Below are 16,751 nucleotides of genomic sequence, written 5' to 3'. Positions count from 1 at the left end.
GGCTAGACTTGGGACTTGCTTTGACCAAGAGAAAGTGGCAAAGGGAAGATTCTGGGGGTTTTGAGACCAGGCTTTAAAAGACCCTGTAGCCATTGACCAGGGGCCACACTGTGAGGAAGCTCAGGAAGACTGCAGAGACTACGTGGAGCCAAGAGGAACCATCCCCAACGAGCTCTGCAGAGACGGCAGAATCCTGAGCAAGCACACGATTGTTGCTGCTGTTTGTAAGGTTTGTGGTGGTTTGCTACATAGCAAGAAAAAAGTGAAACAGCCAATGCATCATGGACAGAGACATAAAAAGAAATCTTTAGCCCTCAGCTGAAAATGCAAAGTGCCCCTGTAGACCACAAATTAAGATCCTTACCAAACAAGCCCCCCAACACCTGATGCCTACCCACACCTGAGCGTGATTCCTTCATCTATCACAGACACGTCACTGCAACAAGTGACTTCGGCATTCCTTGTGTCAAGATTCCAATCTTCAAAATGGTCTCATTCTAGTCTCTGATCTTTCAGAAAAGTTATTCAAACCCCAGGTGGCGCTAGTGGTAAAGAATCCACCTGCCAATGCAGGAGATGCAAGCAACACGAGTTTGATCCCTGGGTTGGGAAGATCCCCTGGAGTAGGAAATGGCAACCCACTCCAGTATTCTTGCCTGGGAAATTCCATGGACAGAGGAGCCTGGTGGGCTACAGTCAATGGGGTTGCAGAGTCAGACACAACTGAGTGACCGAGCACACGTTAATATAAAGGAAAACAATTGAAAAGCTCATAGACCATCTTAGGGTTTATGAACCATTTTCACGTTGCTAAATGGAGTTCTCTCCAATCATGCCTACATGGTAAAACTGCTTCCTGCCTAGCTTAGTAGGGTCCTGTCAAGCCCTGAATGTTGCAATCATTATCAGCTTTGGGGGTAAAATGTGCTGAATGATCATTAATGATTTCAACTTGTATCTGCTGTATCTGAGACCATGGTCTGGGATGTATCAAAAAAACATGATTGTCATGGACTAGTGTATGAAAGTTTATACATTTTAAGCTTAAAGATAATCATCTTTGGGGTATATACATTAGCCATTCAATATACACTAATCGATTCCATGACAGAAATGCAGGCACGAGAGCTATTTCATGTTTTCTGTCATCCTAACAACGAACAAGATGTTTCCAGGCGGTCCCCGACCCCTACTACCACCGGACCCATCTGATCGCTTTCCTTCCTTCCCCATGTCCCCCCCGGAGCTAGAAAAGAGGCGGCCTTGGGACAGATGCATGCAAGGAGCCGTACTCTCCACAAGCCCCGTGTCACAACAGCCCAACAGGCTCTCAAGGTCTATCTATATCCTGAATCAGTGGTTCTCAAAAACCCGAACTGTAAGAATCACACAGGTAGAGTTTGTTAAAACAGAGTCCTTGGTCCCAGCACTGGAGGGCTGTATCAGCAGGCCTAAAATAAGGTCACAGAATGTGTCAAAAAAAAAGAGAATGTGTCAAAATAGCAAGCCCCTCACATGTTTATTTTAGGCAGCCAGGTTTGAAATCTTTACTAAATGTTAGACAAACTGCCTTTTAATACAGTGGTTTAAACTCTTTTTTTTTTTTTTTACTAAAACCTATAATAAAACAACATTCTGTATTGTGATCTAACATAGACACAGATGCATTTGAAATAAGTTTCACAAAACGACGCTTATTTAACCTTAGTACACAGTATTTGCCATAGAATATGTGATGAACACTGTATTCTTGTATTATCCTATCACTGTTTTTTAAAATACTGGCCATAACCTACTACAATGATTATACCACCCAATTGTCTATTACCCACAGTGTGAAAACATACTGTTTTCATATATAACAAAACTGGGGCTAAGGGAACAAAAGCTGTATCCAAATATGAGCTTTACAAATTTTAATGAGTTACATATCATAAAAAAAGATATTATCACAACAAAATAAATTCAAACATAGAAGTAATTAAGTAATTAAAAAAAACACAAATTAAAAACCAAACAGGATCTGTAAAGCTAAATTTTTAAAAGAGAAAAAGACTAAAGAAATTGACATTTGGGAGGAGCCAAGATGGCGGAGGAGTAGGACAGGGAGAACACTTTCTCCCCCACAAATTCATCAAAAGAGCATTTAAACGTCGAGTAAATTCCACAAAACAACTTCTGAATGCCGGCAGAGGACATCAGGCACCTAGAAAAGCAATCCAACTCTTCGAAAGGAGGTAGGAAAAAATATAAAAGACAAAAAAAGAGACAAAAGACGGAGGGACGGAGTTCCGTCCCGGGAAGGGAGTCTTAAAAAGAGAGAAGTTTCCAAACACCAGGAAACCTTCTCACTGCCGAATCTGTGCCGAGCTTTGGAAGCACAGAGGGCAACATAACAGGAAGAAAAAATAAATAAACAATTAAAACTCGAAGATTGCGAGTCCTACGGTAACTCCCTCAGCGGAGAAGCAGCGCAGACGCCTGCACGCGCCATTAGCAAGCGGGGGCTGGGCAGGGAGGCGCGGCGCGGGCTGCATCGCTTAGAGTAAGAGTCTGGCCTGAATACCCTGAGTGCTATCTCAGCGAAATAATTTGGGCTAGCAAACCAGACTGTGGGATATCTACCACGCGAAAAGCCAGCCCCAACCTAAGACACCGCCAGGCCCACTCACAGAACAAAGGACTGAACAGAGATAGCCGGCTGCAGACCTTCCCCCTCCGGTGACAGGCAGCCAGAACCGGAAGGGGGCAATCGCAGCCCCAGAGAGACATTATCTATAAAACTGTAAGCAGGCTTCTTTGCTAACTAAAACTTCTTGGGGGTCTGGACGGTTAACATCTGCCTGAGAAGGTGTGCCGGTTTTACACCCAGATAACCGAGTGGTGGGGAGGCGATAAGTCGCAGCATTGGCGCTCGCCAAACACCTCATCACTTGAGCTGCTCGGACCTGGGAAGAGCACAAAACTCAGGCCCAACTGAGTCTGCGCCTCTGAGGACTACCCAACTGCCTGAACCTGAGCGGCTTGGACCTGGGAGGTACATGCAACCCAGGGCCAGCCTCGGATTGTTCCCGGCAGAACAACCTAGAGCCCGAGCAGTGTGGGCAGGGAGGCTACACGCGCCGTGAGCGGGGGCAGACCCAGTGTGGCTGAGGCACTGCGAGCGCACGCCAGTGTTATTTGTTTGCAGCATCCCTCCCTCCCTCCCCACAGCGCGACTGAACAAAGAGAAGAAATACAGCTCCACCCATCAGAACACCGACACAAGCTTCCCTAACCAGGAAACCTTGACAAGCCACCTGTACAAACCCACACACAGCGAGGAAAAGCCACAATAAAGAGAACTCCACAAACTGCCAGAATACAGAAAGGACACCCCAAACTCCGCAATTTAAACAAGATGAAGAGACAGAGGAATAGCCAGCAGATAAAGGAACAGGATAAATGCCCACCAAACCAAACAAAAGAGGAAGAGATAGGGAATCTACCTGATAAAGAATTCCGAATAATGATAGTGAAATTGATCCAAAATCTTGAGATTAAAATGGAATCACAGATAAATAGCTTGGAGACAAGGATTGAGAAGATGCAAGAAAGGTTTAACAAGGACCTAGAAGAAATAAAAAAGAGTCAATATATAATGAATAATGCAATAAATGAAATTAAAAACACTCTGGAGGCAACAAATAGTAGAATAACAGAGGCAGAAGATAGGATTAGTGAATTAGAAGATAGAATGTTAGAAATAAACGAATCAGAGAAAATAAAAGAAAAACGAATTAAAAGAAATGAGGACAATCTCAGAGACCTCCAGGACAATATTAAAAGCTACAACATTCGAATCATAGGGGTTCCAGAAGAAGAAGACAAAAAGAAAGACCATGAGAAAATACTTGAGGAGATAATAGTTGAAAACTTCCCTAAACTGGGGAAGGAAATAATCACCCAAGTCCAAGAAACCCAGAGAATCCCAAACAGGATAAACCCAAGGCGAAACACCCCAAGACACATATTAATCAAATTAACAAAGATCAAACACAAAGAACAAATATTAAAAGCAGCAAGGGAAAAACAACAAATAACACACAAGGGAATTCCCATAAGGATAACAGCTGATCTTTCAATAGAAACTCTTCAAGCCAGGAGGGAATGGCAAGACATACTTAAAATGATGAAAGAAAATAACCTACAGCCCAGATTATTGTACCCAGCAAGGATTTCATTCAAGTATGAAGGAGAAATCAAAAGCTTCTCAGACAAGCAAAAGCTGAGAGAATTCTGCACCACCAAACCAGCTCTCCAACAAATACTAAAGGATATTCTCTAGATAGAAAACACAAAAATGGTGTATAAATTCGAACCCCAAACAATAAAGTAAATGGCAACGGGATCATACTTATCAGTAATTACCTTAAACATAAATGGGTTGAATGCCCCAACCAAAAGACAAAGACTGGCTGAATGGATACAAAAACAAGACCCCTACATATGTTGTCTACAGGAGACCCACCTCAAAACAGGGGACACGTACAGACTGAAAGTGAAGGGCTGGAAAAAGATTTTCCATGCAAATAGGGACCAAAAGAAAGCAGGAGTAGCAATACTCATATCAGATAAAATAGACTTTAAAACAAAGGCTGTGGAAAGAGACAAAGAAGGTCACTACATAATGATCAAAGGATCAATCCAAGAAGAAGATATAACAATTATAAATATATATGCACCCAACACGGGAGCACCGCAGTATGTAAGACAAATGCTAACAAGTATGAAAGGAGACATTAACAATAACACAATAATAGTGGGAGACTTTAATACCCCACTCACACCTATGGATAGATCAACTAAACAGAAAATTAACAAGGAAACACAAACTTTAAACGATACAATAGACCAGTTAGACCTAATTGATATCTATAGGACATTTCATCCCAAAACAATGAATTTCACCTTTTTCTCAAGCGCACATGGAACCTTCTCCAGGATAGATCACATCCTGGGCCATAAAGCTAGCCTTGGTAAATTCAAAAAAATAGAAATCATTCCAAGCATCTTTTCTGACCACAATGCAGTAAGATTAGATCTCAATTACAGGAGAAAAACTATTAAAAATTCCAACATATGGAGGCTGAACAACACGCTGCTGAATAACCAACAAATCACAGAAGAAATCAAAAAAGAAATCAAAATTTGCATAGAAACGAATGAAAATGAAAACACAACAACCCAAAACCTGTGGGACACGGTAAAAGCAGTCCTAAGGGGAAAGTTCATAGCAATACAGGCACACCTCAAGAAACAAGAAAAAAGTCAAATAAATAACCTAACTCTACACCTAAAGCAACTAGAAAAGGAAGAAATGAAGAACCCCAGGGTTAGTAGAAGGAAAGAAATCTTAAAAATTAGAGCAGAAATAAATGCAAAAGAAACAAAAGAGACCATAGCAAAAATCAACAAAGCCAAAAGCTGGTTCTTTGAAAGGATAAATAAAATTGACAAACCATTAGCCAGACTCATCAAGAAACAAAGGGAGAAAAATCAAATCAATAAAATTAGAAACGAAAATGGAGAGATCACAACAGACAACACAGAAATACAAAGGATCATAAGAGACTATTATCAACAATTATATGCCAATAAAATGGACAACGAGGAAGAAATGGACAAATTCTTAGAAAAGTACAACTTTCCAAAACTCGACCAGGAAGAAATAGAAAACCTTAACAGACCCATCACAAGCACGGAAATTGAAACTGTAATCAAAAATCTTCCAGCAAACAAAAGCCCAGGTCCAGAAGGCTTCACAGCTGAATTCTACCAAAAATTTAGAGAAGAGCTAACACCTATCCTGCTCAAACTCTTCCAGAAAATTGCAGAGGAAGGTAAACTTCCAAACTCATTCTATGAGGCCACCATCACCCTAATACCAAAACCTGACAAAGATCCCACAAAAAAAAGAAAACTACAGGCCAATATCACTGATGAACATAGATGCAAAAATCCTAAACAAAATTCTAGCAATCAGAATCCAACAACACATTAAAAAGATCATACACCATGACCAAGTGGGCTTTATCCCAGGGATGCAAGGATTCTTCAATAGCCGCAAATCAATCAATGTAATACACCACATTAACAAATTGAAAAACAAAAACCATATGATTATCTCAATAGATGCAGAGAAAGCCTTTGACAAAATTCAACACCCATTTATGATAAAAACTCTCCAGAAAGCAGGAATAGAAGGAACATACCTCAACATAATAAAAGCTATATATGACAAACCCACAGCAAACATTATCCTCAATGGTGAAAAATTGAAAGCATTTCCTCTAAAGTCAGGAACAAGACAAGGGTGCCCACTTTCACCATTACTATTCAACATAGTTTTGGAAGTTTTGGCCACAGCAATCAGAGCAGAAAAAGAAATAAAAGGAATCCAAATTGGAAAAGAAGAAGTAAAACTCTCACTATTTGCAGATGACATGATCCTCTACATAGAAAACCCTAAAGACTCCACCAGAAAATTACTAGAACTAATCAATGATTATAGTAAAGTTGCAGGATATAAAATCAACACACAGAAATCCCTTGCATTCCTATACACTAATAATGAGAAAACTGAAAGAGAAATTAAGGAAACAATTCCATTCACCATTGCAACGAAAAGAATAAAATACTTAGGAATATATCTACCTAAAGAAACTAAAGACCTATATATAGAAAACTATAAAACACTGGTGAAAGAAATCAGAGGACACTAATAGATGGAGAAATATACCATATTCATGGATTGGAAGAATCAATATAGTGAAAATGAGTATACTACCCAAAGCAATTTATAGATTCAATGCAATCCCTATCAAGCTACCAACGGTATTCTTCACAGAGCTAGAACAAATAATTTCACAATTTGTATGGAAATACAAAAAACCTCGAATAGCCAAAGCGACCTTGAGAAAGAAAAATGGAACTGGAGGAATCAACCTACCTGACTTCAGGCTCTACTACAAAGCCACAGTTATCAAGACAGTATGGTACTGGCACAAAGACAGAAATATAGATCAATGGAACAAAATAGAAAGCCCAGAGATAAATCCACGCACATATGGACACCTTATCTTTGACAAAGGAGGCAAGAATATACAATGGATTAAAGACAATCTCTTTAACAAGTGGTGCTGGGAAATCTGGTCAACCACTTGTAAAAGAATGAAACTAGAACACTTTCTAACACCATATACAAAAATAAACTCAAAATGGATTAAAAATCTCAACATAAGACCAGAAACTATAAAACTCCTAGAGGAGAACATAGGCAAAACACTCTTTGACATACATCACAGCAGGATCCTCTATGATCCACCTCCCAGAATATTGGAAATAAAAGTAAAAATAAACAAATGGGACCTAATTAAACTTAAAAGCTTCTGCACATCAAAGGAAACTACTAGCAAGGTGAAAAGACAGCCTTCAGAATGGGAGAAAATAATAGCAAATGAAGCAACTGACAAACAACTAATCTCAAAAATATACAAGCAACTCCTACAGCTCAACTCCAGAAAAATAAATGACCCAATCAAAAAATGGGCCAAAGATCTAAATAGACATTTCTCCAAAGAAGACATACAGATGGCTAACAAACACATGAAAAGATGCTCAACATCACTCATTATCAGAGAAATGCAAATCAAAACCACTATGAGGTACCATTTCACACCAGTCAGAATGGCTGCGATCCAAAAGTCTACAAATAATAAATGCTGGAGAGGGTGTGGAGAAAACGGAACCCTCTTACACTGTTGGTGGGAATGCAAACTAGTACAGCCACTATGGAGAACAGTGTGGAGATTCCTTAAAAAACTGGAAATAGAACTGCCTTATGATCCAACAATCCTACTGCTGGGCATACACACTGAGGAAACCAGAAGGGAAAGAGACACGTGTACCCCAATGTTCATCGCAGCACTGTTTATAATAGCCAGGACATGGAAGCAACCTAGATGTCCATCAGCAGATGAATGGATAAGAAAGCTGTGGTACATATACACAATGGAGTATTACTCAGCCATTAAAAAGAATACATTTGAATCAGTTCTAATGAGGTGGATGAAACTGGAGCCTATTATACAGAGTGAAGTAAGCCAGAAGGAAAAACACCAATACAGTATACTAACGCATATATATGGAATTTAGAAAGATGGTAACAATAACCCTGTATACGAGACAGCAAAAGAGACACTGATGTATAGAACAGTCTTATGGACTCTGTGGGAAAGGGAGAGGGTGGGAAGATTTGGGAGAATGGCATTGAAACATGTGAAACGTAAAAAAAAAAAAGAAAGAAAGAAATTGACATTTGACAGAATTCAGGTAAGATTAATCAAGATAAAGAGAAAATAAAGCACAATACCTAGACTGAAAAGGGGACCATAACTCTAAATACTGCATGTATTTAAAAGAGATGGTATTAATGAACTTGTGCCAATACGCTTAAAAACTTGAATGAAACGGGGAAATTCTTTTAACCTATCCCACATCAAAACAGGAAGCAGAAATAGCCGTCCTTGACAGCTCCATAACACTAAAGAAACTGAATCGAAAATTAAGACAATCTTTTCCAATAAAGAAAATTCCAGGCCCAAAAGATTTTCCAAGTTCTACCAAACATTCAAGAAACAATAATTCCAATTTTACACCAATTACTCCAAAGTTCAGAAAAAAGAAGAACTATTCCCCCAACCTATTTTAGGAGTCTAGTATAATATTAATACCAAAAATCTTAGGTCAGAGGTTCTCAAAATTTGGTCTAGGGACTCCAGAGGGTCCCCAAGATTCTTTCAAACGATCTAAACTATTTTTTATAACAATGCTGATGTTATTTTTTCACCTTCATTTGCCAGAGATGACATGATGTGTGATAAAGCAAAGACTGAAGGCGGAAGTAGATATGAGAATCCACCCGTCTTCTGCTAGGTTTTTCCAAGCATAATGTAAGATATCAACTCATAGATTCAAGATACTCAACTCCAATTACAATATGTACCAAACAAAACACACACACACACAAACAAAAACCAAAACCCCAACTAGATATGTCAAAATAAAACCACTGAAAAGAAAGCCAAAGACAAATATTAAAAGCAGCCCGAGGGGAGGAAATCTACTCGAGATTAAAAGCTATATGTGACAGGCTAAAGATATTTAGAACACTAAAGAGAATATCTATGGCAGGCAGAGAATGATTTCCAAAGTGAAATGCAGAAAGTGCAAATCATAAGATTAAATTCAGCCTTTCAATTACGAAATGTTGCTCATCAAAAAACATCATAAGGAAATAAAAAGATAAGCTACAAACTAGAAGATATCTGTAATATGCATAACCAATAAAGGCTATTAATAGCAAACAGAATAAAGAACTCCTACAAAGTAATAAGAAACAAAAGATCCAAAATAAACAAAACTTAGACAAAAGATTTAAACAGGAATGTCACAAAAGAGGCAACAAAATGGCACAGAAACATCTGGAAAGATGTTTAGTCTAATTAATGGGCTGCTGCTGCTGCTGCTAAGTCGCTTCAGTCGTGTCCGACTCTGTGCGACGCCATAGACGGCAGCCCACCAGGCTCCTCCGTCCTTGGGATTTTCCAGGCAAGAACACTGGAGTGGGGTGCCATTGCCTTCTCCGAATTAATGGGCAGGGAAAGCAAAACCACAATGAGACATCTACACACGAGCATGGGAAAAAGTCAGCGTCAAATATCACCAAGTGCTGGCAGGGACCTGCAGCCACAGGACTCCAAGAGGAGGAGTATGACCTCCAGGGTCCCATGAGGGGAGCAGGAGAGCTGGAGAGAAGAGCCTGACACCTATCATGCTAGACTCCTGGGCATCACATCTTGCTTCCTACCTGTCACAGTTTGGGTCTCCCCATAATCCCCCCCAAAAAGAACCAGAGACCAAAATGGGGGTGCAGATTGTTTTACCCAGGAGCTAGAGTACAGAGCAAGGGGAGAGAGGGAACCAGGGAAAGCCACTAGGAGTGTGTCATTAAGCTGGGTAACAGGGGGCTTGTTAGGAGCCCTCTGCAGAACCATGCAGACCTCACGTGTCCCTCAGACGGAGGAGAGGCCAAGGCATTTATCTGCCGACTCCTATCCACTATTGCTTACCAGTTGTCAGGTGTTAGCATCAGGTCACACCCTGTACTTAACAGCCCTCAAAAGATCTGGATATTATTATCCTTTCCTTGATGTACCACAGGTCTGACAAGAACCTGCAGTTCCCTTGAGGAAGAACTGGGGGGTATCTGTCTATATTTTCTGGGATGCGGCAAAGTTTTTCTTCCAAGAGATCCAGCCTCCCCCTCGATCCATGGGATACAGGTCTGGGTGCCGCTCACACCTGAAACCAGGTGCCTCTTCCACTGCAGCAGCTGACACCAGCCTTCCACCTGCCAGCTCTTGCCTTTTGTGGTTTTTTTTCAGGTTATACAGTGGAGCAATACCCTAGTTGGCCACCCGTCTACACTGTCTATAGGAAAGCCAGGCTCTCTTAGCATCACAGCAGGTCCAGAAACACTGGTTTTGAGTTGGGCCTCATTGCTTATTATGGATATCGTGTCTACCTTGCCTCTGACGGTTAGTGCCAACACCCAGCCTCTGCCATTTCAGAATCCTGTCATCCTCACGATAGTTGGGAACCCAGTTCCATGGTCAAACCTCATAAAGTCAATCCTGGTCTACAGAAGAGAACCAACACTGAGCCTCTCAAACATGCTGGTCCCTTCATCGGAGTTCATATCACCAGAGGGAAGGGAGACCACCCTCCTGGGAACACAGGCAGGAGCTGAGCCTCTGGCCTCAGGTAATAAATCTATTCTGAATCTCCACCTCTCTGAACCTTCTAAGCCCTTTCTCAATATTCTGCCAACACAGCTCCCGCACCTTTATCTCATGTACTCCAGACTAGGGTGTCTCAACCTCAGTACTACTGACATTTTGGGCCAGGTGGTTCATGTCTGTGAGGAGCTGTTCTGTAGAGGGTTTAGTTAGCAACCTTGGTCTCTATTCAAGAGAAGCCAGAAGCAACCACCAGTTACGACAACTAAAAATATGCCCAGATACTGCCAAATGTCCCCTGTGGAGGCAAAATCGCTTGCAGTTGAGAACCAACTGTATCACTGTCATGTCCAAGCTTCCAAGAGCCTGCCCAGCAGCATATCAGAACCAGCTTGTCGTTGCCAGGCCATTACATTCTGAATCTGGGGAGTACACTTCCAAAAGTCTCCTCCATTCAGCTTCACAGTCCCCGCTACCCCACGCTTGGCCTGACACTGTCAAGATTCTTGCCCACGTGTTCCTCCAGTTCCCACTGGTCCACAGGAGCCAGGTCCTACAGCTCTTCCAATGCAACAGCTACCACCCCAGCAGCAGGGGCTGTACTCCCCCACTTAGCTGGTGCTGAGATCTGAGGGAGGGGCGGGCAACACCAAGGGGGGAGAAGCACCACCTTGCAAGGTATCCTGCTCCGGAGAGGGCTTTGCAGGGCGTCAGGCAGGAAGAGCTTCTGTTCAATGAGAAATACTTTGGCCGATCCAGGGACTCTAGGAAAACTGAGAGTTCTTCAGTGCATCCACCCAAAGTCTCCATCCTAAGACCCTGGGTCCCACCTCTTCCCTATCATGGCTCCGACATTAGCAGAGGCGGCGCATCAAGGCTGTGCACTCAGCTTCCTCTGCAGCTCTGCCACAACTGTGATTAAATTCTGGGCCTGGTTTTCAACACAGAATGTGCTCCCCGCCCTCCCCACCTCCAGCTTCAGGAAATGCCGCCACAGAACCACATCTTTCACAGTGCCTCCAGAGTTGATACCTGGCTAATCTGAGCCAGATCACACCTCAAGGCCTCCAAGGGAGCTAACAAGGGCCAACCAACTCCACCAGCCTTATCCTGACCCTGGTCCACACACTGCTCGAGCACTTAAGAGCTCCTGCCCTAGCCAATGCTTTCCTTTCGACCTGAACCTCACCCCACCACTGGTCAGTCTGCTCAGCGATGCTAGAGGGCACCGGGGGTCCTCAACACCTCGCTTACCCCCACCAAAGGGGTCCTGGGTGCCACCTTAGGGTGAGTGACTCCAGTCTCACAACACTGTTCTCAGGGCCTGCTTTCTATAGCCGCTTCCAGTAGCAGCCTTAGTTTGCTGCTGCTGCTGCTGCTAAGTCGCATCAGTTGTGTCCGACTCTGTGTGACCCCATAGACGGCAGCCCACCAGACTTCCCTGTCCCTGGGATTCTCCAGGCAAGAATACTGGAGTGGGTTGCCATTTCCTTCTCCAATGCATCAAAGTGAAAAGTGAAAGTGAAGTCGCTCAGTCGTGCCCGACTCTTAGCGACCCCATGGACTGCAGCCTACCAGGCTCCTCCATCCATGGGATTTTCCAGGCAAGAGTGCTGGAGTGGGGTGCCATTGCCTTGTTCCGCCAAACTAAGGCTGCAGGTAGCTTGCAGAAGACGAATCCAGAAAGCCAGAGAGAGGGAGTAAGGAGCGGAGGCAGGGAAGAATGGGAAGCCAGGAGGACGCTACTGAGCTGGCTGCCATACTGAGCTGGGCGGATGGGGCTCCCCTACTGGTGTCCCTCTGAAAAACGCACCTGAGAACCGTTCCATGCAAGGGCATCATCCACGAAAGTCCATCCAACCCCGTTCTCCTTCCCCCCCACCTCCACTGAGAGCTGTTCCCCGGGATACAGACTCATGTTTCTGAGGTTTACCTGCCCTGGTTAAGTGAGCACTTAGAAAAACAGCTGAGAGAGATGACAAGTCCTGAAGGTGGAATAAAAACTCCTAATGGAAGAAATGAGAGGAAGAGCCTTACACAAAAAAACAGCCCCTCACCAAGTGGAGCTTTAGGGACAGAGAGCTCTCAGTGAGCATCCTCATAGCTTTTACAGGCTTCATTACAGCACTCGCCAGACTGTATTAACTGGTTATATAACTGTAAGTCTCCCTTCTACTGGTCATCATTTTCTCGTAGTCAGAGTCTTCATCTCTGCTAAATATTCCCAGCATCTACTAGGTTGGTGCAAAAGTATTACGGTTTCAGATCCTGAACTTTAAATCATTATAACTAGGCTCAAAAACATCTATATTAATCAAAACAGGAACCATTACAATCAACATATTTTTGCCAATGAGAAATAAGGTTGTTTATTCTTGTAGCATAAAAATCTGTGCTTTGGGATTCAGCAAACTCTTGGAAAGCAATTTCTGTGTTCTGCTGGTTATAGAAGCATTGTCCCTGCAAAAAGTTGTAGAGATGCTTGAAGAAGAGGTAATCAGTTGGCGAGAGGTCAGGTGAATATGGCAGATGAGGCAAAACTTGGCAGCCCAATTTGTGCAACTTTGGAAGCACTGGCTGTGCAGTGTGCAGCTGGGCACTGGCAGGTGGAGAACCCGGCCCTTTCTGTTGACCAGTGCTGGCTGCAGGCACCGCAGTTTTTGGTGCATCTCGTCAACTGGCTGAGCACACTTCTCAGATGTAATGGTTTTGCCAGGATTCAGAAAGCTGCAGTGGATCAGACAGGCAGCAGACCACCAAGCAGTGACCGTGACCGTTTTTTTTTGGTGCAAGTTTGGCTTTGGGAAGTGCTTTGGAGCTTCTTCTCAGTCCAACCACTGAGCTGGTCATCAGTAGTTGTTGTATAAAATCCACTTTTTGTCGCACTTCACAATCCAGCAGAGAAATAGTTTGTTGTTGCTGCACAGAATAAAAGATGACATTTCAAAATGATGATTTTTTTTATTTTTGATCAACTCGTGAGGCACCCACTTAACGAGCTTTTTCACCTTTCCAATTTGCTTCAAATGCTGAATGACCATAGAATGGTCAATGTTGAGTTCCTGGGCAATTTCTGGTGCAGTTGTCAGAGGATCAGTTTCAGTGATCCTCTCAGTTGGTCGCTGTCAACTTCCAATGGCCCCCACTGCACTCCTCATCTTCCAGGCGCTTGTCTCCTTTGCAAAACTTCTTGAACCACCACTCCACTGTACATTCAGTAGCAGTTCCTGGGCCAAATACACTGTTGATGTTACAAGTTACCTCCGGTTCTTTATGACCCATTTTGAACTCAAATAAGAAAATCACTCGAATTTGCTTTTTGTCTAACAACCTTTCCATAGTCTAAAATACATATAAAATAAACAGCAAGTAATAATTTATTAGCCAAAAAAAGCAAGAAATGAGCATTAAAATGATGTATAGCTAAATACATTTAAGAATGCATTCCAAAACCAAAAGGCAAAGCTCAACGATGCAAAACCGCAATTACTTTTGCACCAACCTAATAATACCATGTCTAGAACACACTTCACATAAACAGAAATCTTTGCTGAATGAAGGGAGTGTCTCTATCCCTCCCGGCTCCGTCAATGCACACACTGTTCAAGGTCCAAGTTTTGAGTAATTACATGGTGATGAACTTCGATTATCTTCTTTCTTGAATTAGAGTTTCCAAAGAAGAGAAAAATGGCCAGGTAATTCCACAGACAGAATTTTCCATACTTACCCCTGACTGTCCTCTTCTCCCCTAACACTGAGTTTCCCCAAAGAGGAAGAACCAAGAGGAATCTTCTAATTATGAATGTTTGTTCCATATAATACCACAACATGGGTCAAAATAAGAATTTCAGAGCAAAGTCCTACAAACAATAGCCTTCTCGAAGCACACCAAGCTTGTCCCTGCTAAACACTGTATCATCTGGCTGGAGGTCAGGCACTGAATCACTGGAAAAATCTTCCAACTCGACTGTCAAGATGAGACGCGTTTTCTGTTCCTGGAATTATTTATTCCTAAACTCTGCCTGAAAAACCTTTCCTCGGTGCTTAGTCCAAAGTTTTCAGCCACAGACTCTCATCTTCTTAAACTCTGTAGAAGCTGAACTCTTGGAGTCCCTGCTACGGTGGAACTCAACCCACCTGTTCCTGAAAACAAAGGAACTAAATATTGGCCCAAACAGGAAAATCTCCAATTCACTGCCTTACCTGATAGGGTCCTTTATAATTAAAGTTCTGTTAAAACTAATTACCCCTAAAAATGATTTCAAATGATAAAAACAAAAAAACCCTGTGTCCCTTGGTGAGAATTATACTATAATTAATACAAAGCATATAATTAAGGAACTAATAACTAAACTTTACTGCAGACCTACTACATGCCAGGATCTGTTTTAAGTACTTTGTTAACTTGGTGTTAACTTAGTCTTCCTAACGGGCTTTCCTGGCAGTTGACCTGGTAAAGAATCCACCCGCAATTCGGGTGATCTGTGTTCCATCCCTGGGTTGGGAAAATCCCCTGGAGGAGGGCATGGCAACCCACTCCAGTATTCTTGCCTGGAGAATCCCATGGACAGAGGAGCCTGGCGATCTACAGTCCATTGGGTCACAAAGAGTTGGACACAACTGAGTGACTAAGCATAGCACAGACTTTCTAACAGTCTCAAGTGACAAGCTATATTATCCTCATTTTACAAACAGGCAAAGTGTAACAAGGAAGGCTACATCTTCATACAACTAGAAAATGCCAATGCTAGGATTTGGAGGCTGGCAGTCTGGCTCTGGAGCCCGAGCTCTTAACACCCAGGTGAAGCTGCCTCCTCCAGTGACCCTTAAAAGCCTGAATTAGATACACCTTTTTCATTTCTCAATTAACCAGCATAACTAGACAGATGCAAATCTATCCGTTTTATACCAGCATTTGCAACCAGATGGCTTAAAGTCATTGCAAGTGAGGAGTGATGGAAAGTGAGTCATATATTTATTACTCTAAATAGCCTTTGAGCTCTGAAATTTACAGACTAAGTCCAGTTTAAGTTCTCAGGGCATGCAACTGACAGAGAAAAGGGACTTAAATGGACATATTTCTGTTTCAAGACATCTTCAGACAAATACATCAAGGACACGGCTAGATGAGCGCTTCCCAGTTAAGTTACACCGAGCAACTTTAACCTCAAAATTGTATACATCTTATCTAGTTCCCACCGCCGGTATGTAAAACGCCAAATAACCTCTGAGTTTCAAGTAGCTGCCCAGAGCCCCAAACACCGCTGGCCACGGCTCACCTGAGCATCCAGTCCTGCCCGAGGCATCGGGTACCGCACGGAACGCCACTGCCCAAGGCAGGGCCCAGAACTCAAACACCCCCGCGGGAGGAAGTAGAACCCTGGAGCTCGCGGGGAGGAGCTGGCAGTGGGCAAAGTTCACGGCAGAGGGTGGGCCCTTCGGGAAAGGAAGCCACAGGATCCGGGGAGAAAGGAAAGGTGCAGGAAGCGAGCGAGGGAGACAGGTGAGCAACCAAAGTGCGGGGAGGGGCCGGGTGACGAAGGAGAAGGCGGGGCGGGAGTCAAAGCGCCCCCCAAGCGGGAGAGCACCAGGAGTGGCCCCGGCCGGGAAGGGGTGGAGGTCGTTTCCCGCAGCCCTCGGACCTCCGCGCGGCCCGCGCTTGCCCGGAGATCCCGCGGCCCCGGCAGGCCCGAGTCCGCATCGGGGGCCCGCCCGGCCCTTCCGCGCCGCGCTTACCTCGGCCACGGCTGCCTCCGGCTGGGCCCCGCGCTTGGTCACCGGCTCATGCCGCGGGGCGCGGGCCACAGCCGCCCGGGTGGGATGGCGCGGAGCTCCAGGCCGCCACCGCTGGGCCGGGAGTGCGGGAACGAGCGGGGGGAGCCCCGGGCAGGCCACTGGGCTCGGCGGTCT

The 16,751-nt window shown here is 43.6% G+C and overlaps 1 protein-coding gene across 19 annotated transcripts in view; it reads right to left on the bottom strand.

Moving 5' to 3' along the window:
• The window catches only part of EXT2 (exostosin glycosyltransferase 2), a 149,420-nt gene extending 132,669 nt beyond the window's left edge, over positions 1-16,751 (bottom strand). For 15 of the 19 annotated variants that reach the window (XR_015142331.1, XR_015142332.1, XR_015142334.1 and 12 more), the window contains exon 1: positions 16,578-16,751. Coding sequence is in view for 3 of the 19 variants with exons in the window: in XM_086341224.1 (XP_086197350.1) it covers positions 16,121-16,147 (27 nt within the window). In the remaining 16 variants the exon portion in view is untranslated. Of the gene's footprint in view, positions 1-16,120; positions 16,252-16,577 lie in introns of those variants that run through there. The other 4 variants (XM_086341224.1, XM_086341227.1, XM_086341230.1 and 1 more) reach the window with 2 other exon arrangements.

Source organism: Bos grunniens, chromosome 15, assembly GCF_055505025.1.
Source record: "Bos grunniens cultivar Pamir isolate PY7600 chromosome 15, Bosgru_T2T1.0, whole genome shotgun sequence".
Classification (NCBI taxonomy): domain Eukaryota; kingdom Metazoa; phylum Chordata; class Mammalia; order Artiodactyla; family Bovidae; genus Bos; species Bos grunniens.
This window is presented reverse-complemented; position numbering and strand designations above follow the sequence as displayed.